Consider the following 20151-nt stretch of genomic DNA (forward strand, 5'->3'; position numbering starts at 1 on the left):
GTAATCCCAGCACTTTGGGAGGCCAAGGCAGGCGGATCACGATGTCAGGAGATCGAGACCATCCTGGCTAACACGATGAAACCCCTTCTGTACTAAAAATACAAAAAATTAGCCAGGCGTGGTGACATGCGCCTGTAGTCCCAGCTACTCGGGAGGCTGAGGCAGGAGAATGGTGTGAACCCAGGAGGCGGAGCTTGCAGTGAGCCGAGATTGCGCCACTGCGCTCCAGCCTGGGTGACAGAGCGAGACTCCGTCTCAGAACAAAAACAAAAACAAAACAAAACAAAAAACCTGTGGATTACAACTTTTTAGTGACTTTTTTATAATAATGACAGCTGAGATCAGTAGAGCACACATTCTGAGTCTAGCACTGTACCAAATGCTTGACAAGTATTATAGTATTTATTACTCACAACCATCTCAAGAGGAAGGTATTATCATCATTATTTCCATGCTACAGAAGAAGGAACAGTGGCTGAGAGAAGTAAAAATAAAAGCACTTAGTCGGGATCACAGAGCTATTACGGGGAGCCTAGATTCAAACCCAGGAAATTTGCCAGCAACTCTTAACTGCTGCAAGAGACCACATGACTTCTCCTAGGAGAAAGGGAGATTGGTATTACGCACATTTCATTCCCTTTAAGTGTTTATTATGTAATATTTAAGATAGAAAAAATGTACATTATGCACAGATAGTGCTTCCCCATTAATTTATGTATTTTATATTTCCCACTGTGTGCCAAGTATTAGGGATGTGATATATATTTGCACGCTTATGTATGTATATATATTTGCCATTGTGTACCAAACATTAAGCATGTAACAACAAATTCCTCCAGATGGAGAGGGTCAGGAGAAAATTAAGGCAATGTTAGAAAAATCATTTAGAGTTTATTATCCAGTGCCACCTCCGAGTCTAGCATTACGCTGGGTAAGCCTGAGTAAAGAAGAGTGTCCGAAAACCCTGCCATAAAATAAACTACATAGACAGAAAAAAAGTCACTTAGTTTGGTTATAAAGAAAGGAGTCTGTTCACACAGCGTAAAAACGAATCTTATAATCGTACTTTATAAGCATCACAGGCAAAAACAGCTAGGGTGACGGGCTTTGGGGAGTGGGAAGCGCCGGATCCTGGGAGCCAGTCGTCCTACTCGATCAAGCATTTTCTGAAGGCCCTATCCAATAACGTGGGGACGCAGCTGAAAACCATGCAAGCTGATCGCTGCCCTCCCGGAGTTTATGATCTGGTGAGAAGATCCCTGCTCTGAGTCACTGCCAAGCTCTAGCTATGTGACTTTGAACAGGGAATTTCTGTCCCTATCTATAAAATAAACGGGGTTAAACCAGGGAATCCACCATTCAAATTCCTGGCCCAAGTGTCTCCTGGGTTGCGGTGCCCAAAGGAGGGTGGGCGAGGCTCCCTGGGCCTGCGCTGCGGCGGCCTGACAGCGGGAGCGCTCTTCCGGCGCGGAGAGCGTTCGCGTTCCGAAACCGCGTGTCCCTCGCCGCGTGCCGTCGTCCCCGCCGCCGCCGCCGCCGCCGCCGCCGCCGCAGCCCGCTGGGCCGGAGGAGGCGGAGCTGGTGCCGTCCTGGCTCTCCTGCGGGGAAGCAACTGAGGGGGCGGCGCGGCGGGCCCCGGCGGCCGAAGAGGCTGGCAGGTGGCGCCGTGGGGTGGGTGCTCCTGGTGAGAGGAGTCCACTCCATGCGTGCGGGCGGAGGCCGGCCCCCGAGAGCCGCCGACATGAAGAAAGACGTGCGGATCCTGCTGGTGGGAGAACGTGAGTCCGCACCCTCTGGCCGGCCCGAGTCCCTGCCCTCCCTGCCCCTGCAGCTCCTGTCGCCCCTGTCGCCCCTGCAGCCCCAACCTTTGCAGCCCCGGGCCTTCTCGCGCCTCACAGCTCCGCTCGCCTTTCTTCGCGTTCCTAGGCCTTCCAGCCCCTTCACTCTTCTCTTTTGGCGGCCCGCCGGCGGCCCTCACACTGTCACCTCACTTGGGCCCTCCAGAGATCTCCTTTCCCTGTTCCCCAGCCGTCCTCCCAAGCCGTGTCCCCATTAGCCCCTAACCGCCCGACCTCATCCCTCCGAAGGTTCTCTCCTTTTCCTCTTCGAACCCTGTCCTTCTGGGCCTCACAGTTTCCCAGGCCTCCTCCTTTCAGACCTTCTTGTCTTCTCCTGGAGATTCCCTTATCACTGCCAGGCAGGTGCTGGAATAAGCAGACTGACCAATAGGGATTGCGTGAACCGGCTCCCGGGGAAGCTGGGGGAGGGGTGCAGAACTATTCGACTTGTGGGCAAGGTCAGGTTTCTGCATTTTTTTGGCACTCGCAGTCTTCATTCCCTCTATGTGTTGACATTAAGATATGAGTAGTGGAAAGGGCCGGATCCTTTTTACCAATACTTGTACTTTGCATTGGACTAACTCCTCGTACTCGAGATATTTCATCAAAAATTTTTTCTCAACTTCGAGTTATGCAAGCGCTCAATGAATTAGAATTATCTGGGGAGGGTCCAATTATTGTTACCCTAAAGCCTAATCTTTGCACTCTTTTTAAGCATTATTTATTCCATAGTTACTTGGTAGTTAACTTATTAATAACCACAGGCACACAGACATTTGATATCTCCCCCCACCCAGAAATTTCATACATTTCACCTTTTGAAAATATAATAAAGGAGAGTTGCTTCTGTTCACTGACATGAGGACACAACAGCGGGGACTTCTTGATATCACTCTGCAAGTTATGTGACTCAGTTGCTAGAACTAAAATAAGAAAGTGGGCCAGGGATAACTGGATTGTTTGTTTTAAAGTGTTAATACATTCGTTAATAGTCTGCCATTGCTGTTTCGAAGCATTCTATTCTAAATCATTATTTCATTCTTGGTAACTCCTCAGGGTCACCATGATGGAATCCCAAGGAAGAAAGTTAACACGTTTTTACCCTCTTCTGTAGTGTTGAGTTCATTGAAATTTCATCCACCTGCTGTTTGGAGAAATCTTCCTTTAGAATTAGAATTTAGGAGTAAGCTTAGCCAGCCATAGTTTACTTTTTGATTTGCAGTTGTAAATTTTAATTTTTATTTATAACTATATCTTAATCTGTATTTTTCATGGACTTCCTTGACAAAGTTCAGGAAGGTATTATTTAACATATAATTCATGCTTATGCTTTTGGAGCAAGGTAGGGAAAGTGAGTAGACGACTTGCTTAAAAAACTGATCCTTAAATATATGATGAAATAGTTTGTTGTTGTTGTTGTTTTGAGACAGTCTTGCTCTGTCAACGAGGCTGGAGTGCAGTGCCGTGATCTTGCTCACTGCAACCTCTGCCTCCCAGGTTCAAGAGATTCTCCATGCCTGGCTAATTTTTTTTTTTTTTTTTTTTTGTATTTTTAGTAGAGACAGGGTTTTTACCATGTTGGCCACGCTGGTCTCGAACTCCTGACCTCAGGTGATCTGTCTGTCTCAGCCTCCCAAAGTGCAGGGATTACAGGTGTGAGCCACCGTGCTTGGCCATGAAATAGTTTTATAGTATAATAATTTTTATACTAGTTTTTAAAAAATAGAGTCTATGTTTTGGGTTTATTTTTGAATATAGGATCAATATTTTGAATATCATTAGTGTGTAAAACATCTAAATAGGCTGGGCATGGTGGCTCACATCTGTAATACCAGCACTTTGGGAGGCTGAGGCAGGTGGATCACCTCAGGTCAGGAGTTTGAGACCAGCCTGCCCAACATGAAACCCCATCTCTACTAAAAATACAAATACTAGCTGGGTGTGGTGGTGGGTGCCTGTAATCCCAGCTACTAGGGAGACTGATGCAGGAGAATCGCTTGAACCCAGAAGGTGGAGGTTGCAGTGAGCTGAGATCGCACCACTGCACTCTAACTTGGACGATAGAGTGAGACTATCTCACACACACACAAAAAAATCTAAATAGAAGTGTTACACATACAAACAATGTGTCATCCTTAGGACATGTAGGTTAAAACATTAGCAGTATTACTTGGGCCGGATGCGGTGGCTCACACCTGTAATCTCAGCACTTTGGGAGCCCAAGGCGGGAGGATGTCAAGATCGAGACCATCCTGGCCAACATGGTAAAACCCTGTCTCTACTAAAAGTACAAAATTATCTGGGCATGGTGGTGCGCGCCTGTAGTCCCAGCTACTCCAGGAGGCTGAGGCAGGAGAATTGCTTGAACCCAGGAGGCGGAGGTTGCAGTGAGCTGAGATCAGTAGAAAGCTGACTGCATGTTCTGTAGAAAGCAATAAGAAAGTTGGTAAAACTATATGTATGTGCTAGAGTTTTCTGATTATAGTGAGCAACTTGACACAAGAGAAAGCCTTCGTTTTTGAGAAAGAAACCTTTCTTTCTTTCTTTTTTTTTTTTTTCTGAGACGGAGTCTTCCAGGCTGGAGTGTGGTGGCACAGTCTCAGCTCACTGCAACCTCTGCCTCCTGGGTTCAAGCGATTCCCCTGCCCCAGCCTCCCGAGTAGCTGGGATTACAGGCGTGCACCACCATGTCTGTTTAATTTTAGTTGAGACGGGCTTTCACCATGTTGGCCAGGCTGCTCTTGAAATCCTGACCTCGTGATCTGCCCACCTCAGCCTCCCAAAGTGCTGGGATTACAGGCGTGAGCCACTGCGCCTGACCCTTTTTTTTTTTTTTTAAAGAGATGGGTCCTCGCTATGTTCCCAGGCTGGAGTACACTAGCTGTTCACAGGAATGATCATGGTGTACCACAGCCTCAACCTCTTGGGCTCAAGCGATTCCTCCTACCTCAGCCTCCGGAGTAGTTGAGACTACAGGTGAAGGCCACCATGGTCAGCTACAGGAAGACACTTTTTTTTTTTTTTTTGAGATGGGGTCTCACTCTGACAACCAGGCTGGAGTGCAATGGCACGATCTTGGCTTACTGCAACCTCTGCCTCCCAGGTCCAAGCAATTCTCCTGCCTCAGCCTCCCACGTAGCTGGGATTACAGGTGTTTGCCACCATGCTTGGCTAATTTTTGAATTTTTAGTAGAGATGGGGTTTCGCCATGTTGGCCAGGCTAGTCGAAGACACTTTTCTTAGAGGATGGTACCAAAAGCCTTAGGCCATCAATCATGTATGTTATTTTTTACATTTAAAAATATTAGAAATAGAGTTAATCAGAATATGTAATTTTAATTTTAAAGGCTGATATTTTGGGGGAAAATGTTAGAGGCTTTACTTCGTGAGATATAATGTAAATATTTGGCAGCTGTTAGCCTAGGTGTAGCACTTTTAAATGCTAGGTCTTGGCGGGGTGTGGTGGTTCATGCCTGTAATCTGAGCACTTTGGGAGGCCAATGCGGGTGGATCACCTGAGGTCAGGAGTTCGAGACCAGCCTGACTAACATGATGAAACCCCATCTCTACTAAAAATACCAAATTAGCCGGGCGTGGTTTCCCATGCCTGTAATCCCAGCTACTCTGGAGGCTGAGGCAGGAGAATAGTGTGAACCCAGGAGGCGGAGGTTGCAGTGAGCCAAGATCGCGCCACTGCACTCCAGCCTGGGCAACAGAGCAAGACTCCGTCTCAAAAAAAAAAAAAAATGCTAGGTCTATTTTAGTAGTGATCTGATACATATATTTATCTACAACATTGACATTAGAAAAAAGTAGTAGAGATTTGAGTTATTACTTACCTGTTTGAGCAAGTTTAGTTTTCAGATGTAGTTTTAACATGTTTAATTGAGAGGAACAGGAAAAGCAAAGAAAAAGAAGTATCTTTGTATTATTGTTGTAAATCCTGTTCATTCATTCACTATCACTTCAGTAGTTGCACAGTGATATTTTGTTGCTGTTAGTATCTTTCTCTGAACCATAGTAGCAGCATCATTCACCAAAGCTCTGAAATAGTTGTGAATGGTTTCAACATTATGTTGACTAAACCATTATGCTGTACTGTTGAGGTGAAATGGATCTTTTCTTGGCCTGCTTCTCATCTATCCAGGTTTTAATGCTAACTAATTGCTTAATGATTGTTTAGTGCTTAGATCAAAGAAGTTACTATTAATATATATATTTTAAGGTATTTATTTGCAAGGAAAGCCAAAGTGTTTTAAATATTATCTGCATCTTAATTTTTTTTTTTTTTTTTTTTTTTTTAGATGGAGTTTCGTTCTTGTTGCCCAGGCTGGAGTGTAATGGTGTGATCTGGGCTCACCGCAACCTCCACCTCCTGGGTTCAAGCGATTCTCCTGCCTCAGCCTCCTGAGTAGCTGGGATCACAGGCATGTGCCACCATGCGCGGCTAATTTTTTGTATGTTTAGTAGAGATGGGGTTTCACCGTGTTAGCCAGGATGGTCTCAATCTCCCAACCTCAGGTGATCCACCCACCTCTGCCTCCCAAAGTGTTGGGATTACAGGCGTGAGCCACCGCGCTCGGCCCGCATCTTAATTATTGAGCAAACCAAATACAAATCAGGCCAAATCAAAAGTCAGCTACTATTCCTTAAACAAAACAACATTTTGCCAGGTGCACTGGCTAATACCTGTTATCGTAACACTTTGGGAGGCTGAGGTGGGAGGATCGCTTGAGCCTAGGAGTTAAAGATCAGCCTAGGCAACATGGCGATTCTCCATCTCTACATAAAATTTTAAAAAATTAGCCAGGCTTGGTGGCACACACCTGTGGTTCCAGCTACTCAGGAGGTTGAGACAAGAGGATTGCTTGAGCCCAGAAGGTTGAGGCTTTGGTGAGCCATGTTTGTGCCACTACACTCCAGCCTGGGCAAAGACCCTGTGTTGACAACAACAAAAAAAAAACAAGGCCAGGCACGGTGGCTCACACTTGTAATTCCAGCACTTTGGGAGGCCGAGGCGGGAGGATAGGTTGAGCCCAAGGAGTTCGAGACCAGCCTGGACAACATAGCAAGACCTCGTCTCTAGAGAAAATAAAAAAAAAATTAGCTTGGCATGGTGGCACATGCCTCTAGTCCCAGCTACTTAGGAGGCTGAAATGGGAGGATTGCTTAAGCCTGGGAGGTCAAGGCTACAGTGAGATGCGATTGTGCCATGGTACTCCAGCCTGGGTAATAGAACAATAGCCTCTCTCAAAAAAAAAAAACAGACCGGGCATGGTGGCTCATGCCTGTAATCTCAGTACTTTGAGAGGCCAAGGCAGGTGGATTGCCTGAGGTCAGGAGTTCGAGACCAGCCTGGCCAAAATGGTGAAACCTTGTCTCTACTAAAAATACAAAAATTAGCCAGGCATGGTGGTGTGCGCCTGTGATCCCAGCTACTCAGGAGGCTGAGGCAGGAGAATTGCTTGAACCCAAGAGGCGGAGGTTGCAGTGACTGAGATCGTGCCACTGGACTCTAGCCTGAGTGACAGAGTGAGACTCTGTCTAATATAAATAAACAAACACAATTTTAAAAATCTGCCGGGCACGGTGGCTCATGCCTGTAATCCCAGCACTTTGGGAGGCCAAGGCAGGCAGATCACTTGAGGTCAGGAGTTCGAGACAAGCCTGGCCAACATGGTGAAACCCCGTCTCTACTAAAAATACAAAAATTAGCCGAGTGTGGTGGCACACACCTGTAGTCCCAGCTACTCTGGAGGCTGAAGCAGGAGAATCACTTGAACCCTGGAGGAGGAGGTTGCAGTGAGCTGAGACGTGCCGGCCTGGGCAACAGAGCAAGACTGCATCTGAAAAAAAAAACTTTAATAATGCTCCCACACAGCTGGGTGAGGTGGCTTATACCTGTATTCCAAGCACTCTGGGAGGCTGAGGCAGGAGGATCACTTGAGGCCAAGGAGTTCAAGACCAACCTGGGCAATGTAGTGAGATCCTGTCTCTACAAAAAATTTAAATATTAATGGCTGGGCACGGTGGCTCACTCCTGTAATCCCAGCACTTTGGGAGGCTGAGGCAGGAGGATTGCTTGAACGCAGGAGTTTGAGACCAGCCTGGGCAACATAGTGAGACCCTGCCTCAAAAAAAAAACAAAAAACAAAAAACAAAAAACAAAAAAAACACACTATTAGCTAGGCATGGTGGTATGCACCTGTAATCCTAGCTACTGGGGAGGCTGAGGTGAGAGGATTGCTTGAACCCAGAAAATCGAGGTTGCAGTGAGCCATGATCACACCACTGCACTTCAGCCCAGGTGACAGAGCAAGACTGTCTCTTAAAAAAAAAAAATGAATTTTTAATGGCTGGGCACAGTTGCTCATGCCTGTAACCCCAACACTTTGGGAGGCCAAGGTGGGCAGATCACCTGAGGTCAGGAGTTTGAGATTAGCCTGACCAACATGACGAAACCCAGTCTCTACTAACAATACAATAATTAGTCAGCTGTGGTGGCACGCACCTGTAATCCCAGCTACTCAGGAGGCTAAGGCAGGAGAATGGTTTGCACCCAGGAGATGGAGGTCGCAGTGAGCTGAGATCACACCACTGCATTCCAACCTGGGCGACAGAGTGAGACTCTGTCTCAAAAAATATATATATATATTAATAATAGTAAACAGGATAGTTTTCATTTTAATGGAGTCTTCTTTTTAAATTAAATTGAGATATATTTGTTTTTTACTAGTTAAGTTCATTAAGAAAATGGAACTGTTATCTTCTTTTAAAATGAATCTAGCAGCTCTTTAACTGGTTTGTCTGACTCTGATTATCATTGCAACCTCTGCCAAACTAGTTCAAAATTCCATTGGCTTTGCCTTGACTTTTGCAATATCTTCCTTAACCAGTCTTTCTGCTCCTGCTTTCCTCCATTTTCCATGGAGCAGGCAGATTCATTTTTATTTTTTTATTTTTAATTTTTTTACCTGAAGTATAGATTCAAGCTGTCCTGAATATATACAGATTCCTATTTAGAAAATATCTCAGATTCTGCTATGCACCTTAAAAATCATCTAATATGCCAGGTTTGGTGGCTCATGCCTATTATCTCAGCACTTTGGGAGGCCGAGGCAGGTGGATCACTTGAGGTCAGGAGTTCGAGACCAGCCTGGGCAACATGACAAAACCTCATCTCTACAAAAAATACAAAAACTTAGCTGGGTGAGGTGGCATGCACCTGCAGTTCCAGCTACTTGAGAGGCTGAGGTGGGAGAATCACCTGAGCCCAGGAGTTCGAGGCTGCTGTGGGTCGTGACTGCACCCCTGCACTCCAGCCTGGTTGACAGGGTGAGAATCTGTCTCAAAAAATAGATGTATATCATCCAGTGATTTCTATTTTCACTTAGAATAAAGTCCAAACTTTTTAATGTAGTCCTGTTAGGCCCGCCACAATCTAGCCCTTACTTCCCTTTTATGCTACTCTCTCTTTCATTGCTCTCTCTATAAGAAGGCTCTGACCTAGGCATTATCCCCATAACCATGTATATTTGTACATTTTTTGTCCTGTCTCTTGGGCTAGAAAAGAATCATCATGAAGGCAGGGGATTTGTCTTTCTTCTTGCTGTATCCCCAGTGGCTAGAACAGACCTGGCACAAAAGAGGCACTCAGGTATTTCTTAAAAGAATGAATGAGTTCAAGCTAGTTCAGTTTGTTTAGACTTTCCTTGTTTTCCAAACCACTCCTCTTTGTCATAAAAATTTGATCATTTTTCTTTATTATTATTATTATTATTTATTTATTTATTTATTTTTTGAGACGGAGTCTCGATTTGTCGCCCAGGCTGGAGTGCAGTGGCACGATCTCGGCTCACTGCAAGCTCCACTTCCCAGGTTCAGGCCATTCTCCTGCCTCAGTCTCCCGAGTAGCTGGGACTACAGGTGCCCACCACCACGCCCGGCTAATTTTTTTTGTTGTTGTTTTTTGTTTTTTTGTATTTTTGGTAGAGACAGGGTTTCACCATGTTAGGCAGGATGGTCTCAATCTCCTGACCTCGTGATCTGCCTTCCTCGGCCTCCCAAAGTGCTGGGATTACATGAGTGAGCCACTGCACCCGGCCTATTATTATTATTTTTTTGAGACAGGGTCTTGCTCTGTTGCCCAGGCTGGAGTACAGTGGTGCCTTCTTGGCTCACTGTAACCTCAGCCTCCCAAGTAGCTGGGATGACAGGCATGTGCCACCACGTCTGGCTAATTTTTGTATTTTTTTTTTTTTTTTTAATAGAGACAGGGTTTCACTGTGTTGGCCAAGCTGGTCTGGAACTGCTGACCTCAAGTGATCCACCCACCTCGGCCTCCCAAATACTGGGATTATAGGTGTGAGCCACCATGCCTGGCCTGCTCTTTTTTTATTTTTTTTGAGACAGTCTCACCCTGTCACCCAGGCTGCAGTGCAGTGGCACAATCTCGGCTCATTACAGCATCAGCCTCTCAGGTTCAAGCGATTCTCCTGCCTCAGCCTCCCAAGTAACTAGGATTACAGGCGCATGCCATCATGCCTGGCTAATTTTTGTGTTTTTAGTAGAGACAGGTTTTCACTATTGGCCAGGCTGGTTTTGAACTCCTGACCTCAAGTGATCCACCCACTTTGGCCTCCTGAAGTGCTGGGATCACAGTCATGTGCCACTGTGCCTGGCCTAAGATCATTTTAAAGCCATATTGCTAATCCCAGCACTTGAGAGGTTAAGGCAGGAGACTTGGTTGAGCCCAGGAGTTTGAGATTGGCCTGGGCAACATAGTGAGACCCTGCCTCTACTTTTTTTTAACTGTTAAAAAAAAAAAAGCCATATTGCTTTCCATTCTGGTCTTTGTTGGAATGATATTTAAAGATTAAACTGGCCGGGCGCGGTGGCTCACACCTGTGATCCCATACTTTGGGAGGCCGAGGCGGGTGGATTACAAGGTCAAGAGTTCAACACCAGCCTGACCAACGTGGTGAAACCCTGTCCCTACTAAACATACAAAAATTAGCTGGGCATGGTGGCGTGTGACTGTAATCCCAGCTACTCAGGAGGCTGAGGCAGGAGAATCACTTGAACCCAGGAGGCGGAGGTTGCAGTGAGCGGAGATTGTGCCACTGCACTCCAGCCTGGGCGATAGAGTGAGACTCCATTTCAAAAAAAAAAGATTAAACTGCTCCAGTTTCAATTACACTGTGTTTACTACTTGGGTAATATTCTATGGCCAGGGATGTTCAGACACCCATTGAGGTGAAATGGATCTTTTCTGGGCCCACTTCTGATGCTTGCAGGCTTTAATGAAAATTGCTTAATAAGGGCGGGGCGCAGTGGTTCACGCCTGTAATCCCAGCAGTTTGGGAGGCCGAGGCAGGCAGATCACAAGGTCAGGAGATCGAGACCATCCTGGCTAACACAGTGAAACCTCATCTCTACTAAAAATACAAAAAATTAGCCAGGTGTGGTGGCCGGTGCCTGTAGTCCCAGCTACTCGGGAGGCAGAGGCAGAGGCAGAAGAATGGCGTGAATCCGGGAGACGGAGTTTGCAGTGAGCCGAAATCATGCCACTGCACCCCAGCCTGGGCAACAGAGTGAGACTCCGTCTCAAAAAACAAAAAAGAAAAAGAAAATTCCTTAATAAGTATTTAGTGCTTAGATAAAAGAAGTTAGGCTGTCTTTAAATTTAGAGAAAGCCAAAGTTCAAACATCCCTGGCCATAGAGTCCATTCTGCATAAAGAGTCTATTCTGTTCATACAGAGTCCTTTCTGTAACATCCTCACATATGTATTGAAACCTATTCTCTGCTGTCTTTTATTGCTGCACCAGTTGGTTACTAGTGTTGATCTCATTTGAAGGAGGATAGCTGAGCAATAGCTTTTGTTCTGCAGGCCACATCATCTGCATGTGGGCAATGAAACTGTCCTTTGGAACAGTGTTTAGCTATTTCGCCAAATGCTAAAGTTTTCCAGTTAAAAATATAACTCCATAGTTACCTTCCTCCCCGCAGTGTATTCTAATTTCAATAACTTAGGAAGAGCCAAAAAGGCTTCTTACTAAAGAAACATAAAAATGAGGAGTAGGTCTCTTTGCCACTTGAAGCAGGGGGTGTTTGTTATCAAGAAAGATAGCCGGTATGGCTGGTAGAGTGGTAATTGGAACCAGAGAATGTTATTTCTGCTTCATGAATATTAGGAATTTGCTGTCATTTGGAACTAGATGTTCAAAAGATGTGATGAAAAGACAAATTTGTAGCCTGGATAAATCTAGATAATTTGTTCTATAGTGATGAATTATGTTTTCCATGGATGACCTACTTAGAAGCATGGAGTCTCAGAACTGTGGCATATTCTATTGAACTGGATCAGAAGGCCTTCTGTCCTTGCGGATAATTGTGGTCTTGCTTTTAGTTTTTATAGATTACTTCAATATTTCTCAGGCAAAATAGAAGAAATAGAGACCATTAGTCGGTTGGCTAATGAAGGATAATTTTTTTGTCCTCCATATTAATAACATACTAAATGTTTGTATCAAATGTATTTATATTACATTTTATACATTTTATTATAAATTTTATTTGTAATTATTTATTATAAGTTTTATTATAAAATACAATGTTTTATATGCATTTGTCCTATAATTTTTATAGTAAATATGAAGTTTAATTAGTGTAATTTAAGAAGAGCTTGGGATTTTTGTTTCCTCATAAACAATCTTTATTTTCTGAAGCAGTTAAAAATATATAGTGTTTATATCATATTTGCCATTATTAAGATACCTTTTTGATTGTAAGCATATTTAAATAGTTTTTAGATTTAATATTCTAAAATGTTTCATTATCTTTAAGGCACTCTTATTTATTTCTCAATTAAAATTAGCATAGTCTGGGTGTGGTGGCTCATGCCTGTAATCTCAGCACTTTGGGAGGCTGAGGCGGGTGAATTGCTTGAGCCCAGCAGTTCCATATATATATATATATATATACGTGTATATATATATACACACACACGTACATACACACATACACATATATACACACATATACACATATACATACACACATATATATATACACACACATCTATAGAGAGAGAGAGAGAGGGAGAGAAGAGAGTCTCGCTCTGTTGCCCAGGCTGGAGTGTACTGGCATGATCTCGGCTCACTGTAACCTCTGTCTCCTGAGTTCAAGTGATTCTCTTGCCTCAGCCTCCATAGTAGCTGGGATTATAGGCACGTGCCATCACACCTGGCTAATTTTTTGTATTTTTTTAGTAGAGATGGGTTTTGCCACGTTGGCCAAGCTGGTCTTGAATTCCTGGCCTCAATTGATCCACGTGCCCCAGCCTCCCAAAGTGCTGGTGTTACAGGTGTGAGCCACTGCCCCTGGCCAAAATATTAATTTTTAAAAAATAGCTTAAAAGTGGCTTTTACACTTGCTGCTTTATTCCTTTGATAGTCTCACATAGGGTTAGGTAGGGAGGCCCTAAGGAGAGCAAAAAACCCTAGTTTAGATTTACTGAAGCATTTTTTAACTAAGTCACATTTGTCTGATACTTTATTAAAGTAGCTGTTATTTCACTGCCCTTCCAAAAGGAAACACAAAAATGATACTGATGAAGATGTGCTTTTTTTTTCCATAAATTCACTGTAATCTGTCTTTCTCCAATTTTGAACTTTTGCTGCTAATGAACTTATTTTTTTTTTCATGTATAAGATGCAAGACCTGTTTTCTAAATGGTCCATATTTATTAGTACTCTGGTCAGAGAAATCCAAAGTCTACCATATTGGAGGTTTTCTGGAATTCCAGGCTGTCTGTTAGACTGTAGTCTTTAAAGCCTTGCCTTATACTGGGCCAGGTTTGTGTGGGAGATAGGCCTACAGCTAGACCAGCAAAGGTGCTGAGAGAGGAACCCTGTCCTCCTACCTGGTACTTTGTGAGTGAGAGATACTGATACAGACGGTGGAAAGAAGAGCTGGATATCTCATTCTCATCAGGAAGATTATACAGTTCTATGATTTGGGATATGTCATAGGCATCAGAGTACAAAGCAGGAATTGAGGCCACCAGCCTCTCCCACTGAGTATCTTGGATTTGGAAGTCACTTGTGGGACTCTCAGTGAAGGTAGAGTTCCATGCCCAATTGGAAGGGTCTAAGAGCTGAGGTGCAAGGGAGCTGTAAAATCTGAAACCACGGGAGAAAAAGCATAAGCACTGGGGGATGTTCTGGGGGAGGTGGACACATTCTTCTTGGGTGGAAGGTATCTGGTTTGGTTGCTTTGCTGATTGCTGCTGCTGCTGATGCTTCAATTTGAATCGCCGGTTCCTAAACCAAACCTGGGAGTGGGGGAAGAGGGGAGATTGTGGTCTGTTCTTGGAGAAGGCATTCCAGGCTTCTCCTGAGTGAAAACAGCCAGGTTATCATCTTCACGTCCTCTCCAATTTACCATGACACTGGGTTCTTTACTGTTGACTCTGGTAGGTTGAGTTTCAAAGCTAGTTTCTCCTGAAGATTTCTGTCTGGGAACATGGTCTGGCTAAACAGAGCTTCTAGCTCTTCATACTGTTGGCGGGTGAATGAAGTACGTTCTTGATGCCTTCTCCATATTGCTGTAGTCCCAGATACTTGGGAGGCTAAGGTGGGAGGATCACTTGAACCTGGGAGGTTGAGGCTGCAGTGAGCCAAGACTGCACCACTGCACTCCAGCTTGGATGACAGAGTGAAACTGGGACTAGCTGGATCCTGTGGTGGTATCACCTTCATGTTGGAATCATTCCTGTTGATGAAAGGGTCTAGCTGGGGATTCTCTGGGGCCATTCTGTTCATCATGGTTTCTGAAATCTGTCATGAATCCCCTTAGACCATTTTCAGTCCTGCGTGGTGTGTCTCTCTCTCAATGAACTTTTTTAAAAAAGGAAATCATGGCCCAGAGCAGTGGCTCGCGCCTGTAATCCCAGCACTTTGGGAGGCTGAGGTGGGCAGATCACGAGGTCAGGAGTTCAAGACCAGCCTGGCCAAAATAGTGAAACCCCATACCTACTAAAAATACAAAAAATTAGCCAGGCATGGTGGTGGGCGCCTGTAATCCCAGCTACATTGGAGGCTGAGGCGGGAGAATTGCTTGAACCCGGGAGGCGGAGGTTGCAATGAGCCGAGATTGCGCCATTGCACTCCAGCCTGAGCGACAGTGCGAGACTCTGACTCAAAAAAAAAAAAAGGAAATCACTCTTAGATTTTAATGTGGAAGAGATTCATGTTCTTTGATTTTTAAAAGATCTTTTATTGTACAATTACTTCACAAACTAGATGGTATTTTTTATAATGTAGTGAGTGCTAAATTACCTCAAATTCTTTTCCAGATAAGGCAGGATATGAATAAATTTTTTAAAATCACACTTTAAAAGATAGTGACTGATACAAATAACTTAAACAGAATTGCCCCCACTCTTCGTTACCACTGTGTTGTATGTCTGTATGTTCAAGCGTGAGTAAAGCTACTTGATTATTGTTGTCTTTACAACACCTCCTCTCCTGCCAAAGTGTTTTCTTTCCTATCTCTGAGGCCTGCCCTGCTGGAATAGACCTGGTGGCAGGTTTGTACTTTGGCAGGAGCCTGCTGCTACACAGGCAGCCAGAACTGCCCTTCAGACTAATGAGCAGAGCTGTGAAGAAATCTGAATTTCCTCATAATGTTGGTTGTCTGTTCTGAAAAGTCCATGGGAAAAGCAGAAGGGGACTGTGACTGGGAAAAAGGTTGTTCTAATGAGTTTTAAGAAGAGAGATGAGGGTCTTTTCTCTCTTGGACCTTCAGGCAAGAAGAGACTTGGGTCTCTAGCAAGCAAATTTTTCATTTGTTTCCTCTTATAAAGCCTTTTAAAATAAACTTCCACTTCTGCTCTGAAAAAAAAAAAAAAAGAGAGAGAGATGAGGAAGAATGGATGAGTTTTAAGGGCCATGGTGAGGGAGGGAACTTCAAGGGGAACAAAACATCTCTTGAAAATCTGAATTTTGCTAAGAGATCCTGTGTGATTGGGATTAAGGAACAAGTGCTTTCTTGGAAACCAGTAGCCTTTCAGTGTTGGGGATTGGCTTAATTTTGATCACATTATTTATCCTTTTTGTTTTTTCTTTTTGAGACAGGGCCTCACTCTGTTGTCCAGGCTGGAGTGTACTGGCATGATCATGGCTCACTGTAGCTTCGACTTGCTGGGCTCGGGTGATTCTCCCATCTCAACCTTCCGAATACCTCCATATAGGCATGCATCGCCATGCCTGGCCAATTTTTAAATTTTTTGTAGAGATAGAGTTTCACCATGTTGTCCAGGCTGGTCTAGAACTCCTGGGCTCAAGTGATGTGCCTGCGTCAGCCTCCCAAAGTGCTGAGATTACAGGCGTGAGCCACCTCACTTGGCCTGTTTAACATTTTTTGAACTGTGGACTAAAAGGCAGGTTTTTTTTTTTCTTTCTGAAACTGGTGAGGGCCTCAGAGTGGTGGAACATGAGTAAAATTTTAAAAAGATAATTCTGAAAAGGGGATTATGAGAAGAATCAGGGTCTTAAGCATATTAAGGTAGGCACATTTCTTATGGACCTAGAGTGGGACTGAATTATTGAATGTCAGCTTAATTTTTGCCATTCTTAATATAGTAGATGAAGGATGAGAATATGGAGATATTTGAAATATCCAGGTAGCTGGGCTCTGTGGCTCATGCCTATAATGCCAGCACTTTGGGAGGCCAATGCAGGAGGATAGCTTGAGGCTAGAAGTTTGAGACCAGTCTGGGGAACATAATGAGAACCTATCTGTACAAACAATTTTTAAAATTAGCTGGGTAAGGTGGCATGCACCTGTAGTCTCAGCTACTTGGGAAGCTGAGGCGAGAGGATCACCTGAGCCAGGAGTTCAAAGCTGCGGTGAGCTATGATCATGCCACTGTACTCTTTCTTGCCTGGGCAAAAGAGTGAGACCCTGTCTCAAAAAAAAAAGTGTAAAATATCCAGGATAACTCTTTAGAAATGGAAAAGTTCCTGGAAATATCCATGCTGGTGGTAGTTGTGATGATGGAGACACTCCAGGAAAAGCAGACATCTCTACTGGGAATAGTCAGGCCCAGAAGTTCAAAGGTCTCAGAAATTATACAGGCATTGTATCCTTTAAAAGGCCTTGCTGTTTTGAGTACCTGGGAGTTATACTACTACTGAAATAAATTAGATAAAGTACAGGGCATGGTGGACTTGATGGGACTTCATAACAGAGGCATTCTGTCTGTGATCCACAGAGAGCTCTGTCTGCTGTGTGTTATTCATATAAACCAATTGTAAAGTTGAAAAATCGGGGGAGAGGCGTAGTGGCTCACACCTTTAGTCCCAGAACTTTGGGAGGCGAAGGTGGGAGGATTGCTTGAGCCCAGAAGTTCAAGAGCAATCTGGGCAACATAGTGAGACTTTGTCTCTAAAAAAAAAAGAGAGAGAAAAGGGGCCAGGCACAGTGGCTCATGCCTGTAACCCCAGCACTTGAGAGGCCAAGGCAAGAGACTCACTTGAGCCCAGGGGTTTGAGGCCAGCCTGGGCAACATAGGGAGCCCGTCTCTATGAGAAATTTAAAAAAAAAAAAAAAAGGCCAGGTGCAGTGGCTCACGCCTGTAATCCCAGCACTTTGGGAGGCCGAGGTGGGCAGATCACGAGGTCAGGAGATCGAGACCATCCTGGCTAACACAGTGAAACTCCGTCTCTACTAAAAAAAGAAAGATACAAAAAAATTAGCCAGGTATGGTGGCGGGCACCTGTAGTCCCAGCTACTCGGGAGGCTGAGGCAGGAGAATGGCGTGAACCTAGGAGGCAGAGCTTATGGTGAGCAGAGACGGCGCCACTGCACTCCAGCTTGGGCGACAGAGCAAGACTCCATCTCAAAAAAAAATTGGCCAGGTGTGGTGGCTCATGCTTGTAAACCTGGCACTTTGGGAGGCTGAGGCGGGTGGATCACTTGAGATCAGGAGTTCGAGGCCAGCCTGGCCAACGTGGTGAAACCCTGTCTTTACTAAAAATACAAAAAAATTAGCCGGGCATGGTGGCACATGCCTGTAATCCCAGCTACTCGGGAGGATGAGGCAGGATAATTGCTTGAACCCGGGAGGCGGAGGTTGCGGTGAGCCGAGATCATGCCGTGTACTCCAGCTTGGGCAACAGAGCAAGGATCCATCAAAAAAAAAAAAAAAAAAATTAGCTGAGTGGTGGAGTGGTGTGTGCCTGTGGTCCCACCTACTTGAGAGGCTGAGGCAGGAGGATCACCTGGGGCCAGGAAGTTGAGGTTGCAGTGAGCTGTGATTGCACCACTGCACTGCAGCCTGGACAACAGAACAAGATCCTGTCTCAAAAAAGAAAAGAAAAAGAAAAACAGAACTATGGTAAGTCAGGGACTATCTTTCTGTGTTGTTAGCATTAAATGCATTCTCTTTTTTTTTTGAGATGGAGTCTCGCTCTGTCGCCCAGGCTGCATGGAGTCCAGTGGTGCAATCTCGGTTCACTGCAAGCTCCGCCTCCCGGGTTCAGGCCATTCTCCTGCCTCAGCCTCCCATGTAGCTGGAACTACAGGCGCCCACCACCACGCCCAGCTAATTTTTTTGTATTTTTAGTAGAGACAGGGTTTCACCGTGTTAACCAGGATGGTCTCGATCTCCTGACCTCATGATCTGCCAGCCTCGGCCTCCCAAAGTGCTGAGATTACAGGTTTGAGCCACCGCGCCCAGCCTAAATGCATTTTCTTTTCTTTTTCTTTTTTTTTTTTTTTTCTTTTTTAAGTTTTGGTTGCCAGGGAGGATCCTAACACATTTCAAAAAATTTTTTGAGACAGGGTCTCACTCTATTGTCCAAGCTGGAGTGCAGTGGCTCAATCATGGCTCACTGCAGCTTTGACTTCCCAAGCTCCAGGGATCCTCCCACCTTAGCCTCCCGAATACATGAGACTATGGGTGTGCGCCACCATGCCTGGCTAATTTTTTATTTTCTGTAGACATAGAGTCTCACTTTGTTGTCCAGGCTGATCTTGAACTCTTGGGCTCAAGTGATTCTCCCACCTCAGCCTCCCAAACTGCTGGGATTACAGACATGAGCCACTGCATCTGGTCTAAGTATATTTTTAACTTATATTTTCAACTTATGATGGGTTTATGGGGAAGAAATCCCATCATAAGTGAAGGAGCATCCGTGTTTTGCTTCCATCATGCATAATCATCTGGAATCAGGATGAACTACTATGAATGTTGACAGGAATACTACCTTGAGCTAGCTGAAGGTTTGGGATTGCTGGAACCTTAAGCAAGGGCATGATAAATGTAGTTATTTAAGGAAAAAGGGTTATGAAATGTTGCACGTAAGTTGGCAAGATCTGAAAATTCTGGGACCCAACATTGGCTTGGTGAGTTCTACTTTGTTCTTGTAGCTAGACGAATGTTTCTGCCAAATCACTTTCCCACACACAGTTAAAACAGATATAGTTTGCAGATCTCTCTACCATTTCTAGGGTACTATATCTTACGTAGTGGTGTGTGAATGTGTGTTTTGAGACAGGGTCTCGCTGTGTCACCCAGCCTGGACCAGCCTGGTGTGCAGTGGTGTGATCATGGCTCACTGCAGCCTCAACCTCCTGGGCTCAGGTGATCCTCCCACCTCAGCCTCCCAAGTAGCTGGGACTACAAGCACACGCCACCATGACTGGCTAATTTTTAAAATTATTTTTGGTAGAGACGGGGTCTCACTGTGTTGCCCTGGCTCGTTTTGAACTCCTGGGCTCAAGTGATCCCCTCACCTCAGCCTCCCAAAGTGCTGGGATTATGGGCATGAGCTGCCATGCCCAGCCCTTAATGTGCACTTTTTCTCATGTTACACACCCGTTTTCTAGGTGTGCTCCATGGAAGTTTAAGCATATGCTGTAAGCATTTAGATAACATCTAGTCCACCTATCCCCACCTTTTCTTTTTTTAACTGATTTAACTGGTGAGAAAAATTGAGGCCCAGAGAGAGTTGTAACTCAGGGTCATACTGTTAATGGCAAAAGCCAGTTCCTGAATCCAGGTTTTCTGACCCAGGCCAGTGCTCATTTTAATACCTTTAATTCAAACTGATCATTGTCATGACATTTACCATTTGTGTACTTAATGTGTGACAGGTGTTATGCTAAGCATTATATAGCTCTCATCTTGGTTAATCCTCTTAACAATTCTATGAGGCTGGCCAATATTTTATAGATGAATAAGCAGGCTTGATGACTTGCCTGAGGAAGCACAGCTAGTAAGTGCTGGAACTAAGATTTCAGCC

General features: G+C 44.7%; 1 protein-coding gene, 1 long non-coding RNA gene and 1 pseudogene across 11 annotated transcripts in view; 1 reads left to right on the plus strand and 2 right to left on the minus strand.

The window, feature by feature from the left end:
- Window positions 1-298: 298 nt before the first annotated feature.
- LOC129018344 (uncharacterized) lies at window positions 299-2183 on the minus strand. The gene is made up of 2 exons (XR_008495240.2): window positions 2073-2183; window positions 299-1762 (listed from the first exon to the last, which is right to left on the minus strand). It is a non-coding gene; the product is annotated as an uncharacterized LOC129018344 (long non-coding RNA).
- Window positions 1511-20151, plus strand: part of RHOT1 (ras homolog family member T1) — an 83063-nt gene continuing 64422 nt past the window's right edge. For 5 of the 10 annotated variants that reach the window (XR_008495238.2, XR_008495239.2, XM_054459960.2 and 2 more), the window contains exon 1: window positions 1646-1778. Coding sequence is in view for 8 of the 10 variants with exons in the window: in XM_054459960.2 (XP_054315935.1) it covers window positions 1703-1778 (76 nt within the window). In the remaining 2 variants the exon portion in view is untranslated. Of the gene's footprint in view, window positions 1779-20151 lie in introns of all 10 variants that reach the window. The other 5 variants (XM_054459962.2, XM_054459965.2, XM_054459966.2 and 2 more) reach the window with 5 other exon arrangements.
- Window positions 13599-14667, minus strand: LOC129018343 (arginine-fifty homeobox-like; annotated as a pseudogene).

The sequence above is a fragment of the Pongo pygmaeus genome, chromosome 19, assembly GCF_028885625.2.
Source record: "Pongo pygmaeus isolate AG05252 chromosome 19, NHGRI_mPonPyg2-v2.0_pri, whole genome shotgun sequence".
Lineage (NCBI taxonomy): Eukaryota > Metazoa > Chordata > Mammalia > Primates > Hominidae > Pongo > Pongo pygmaeus.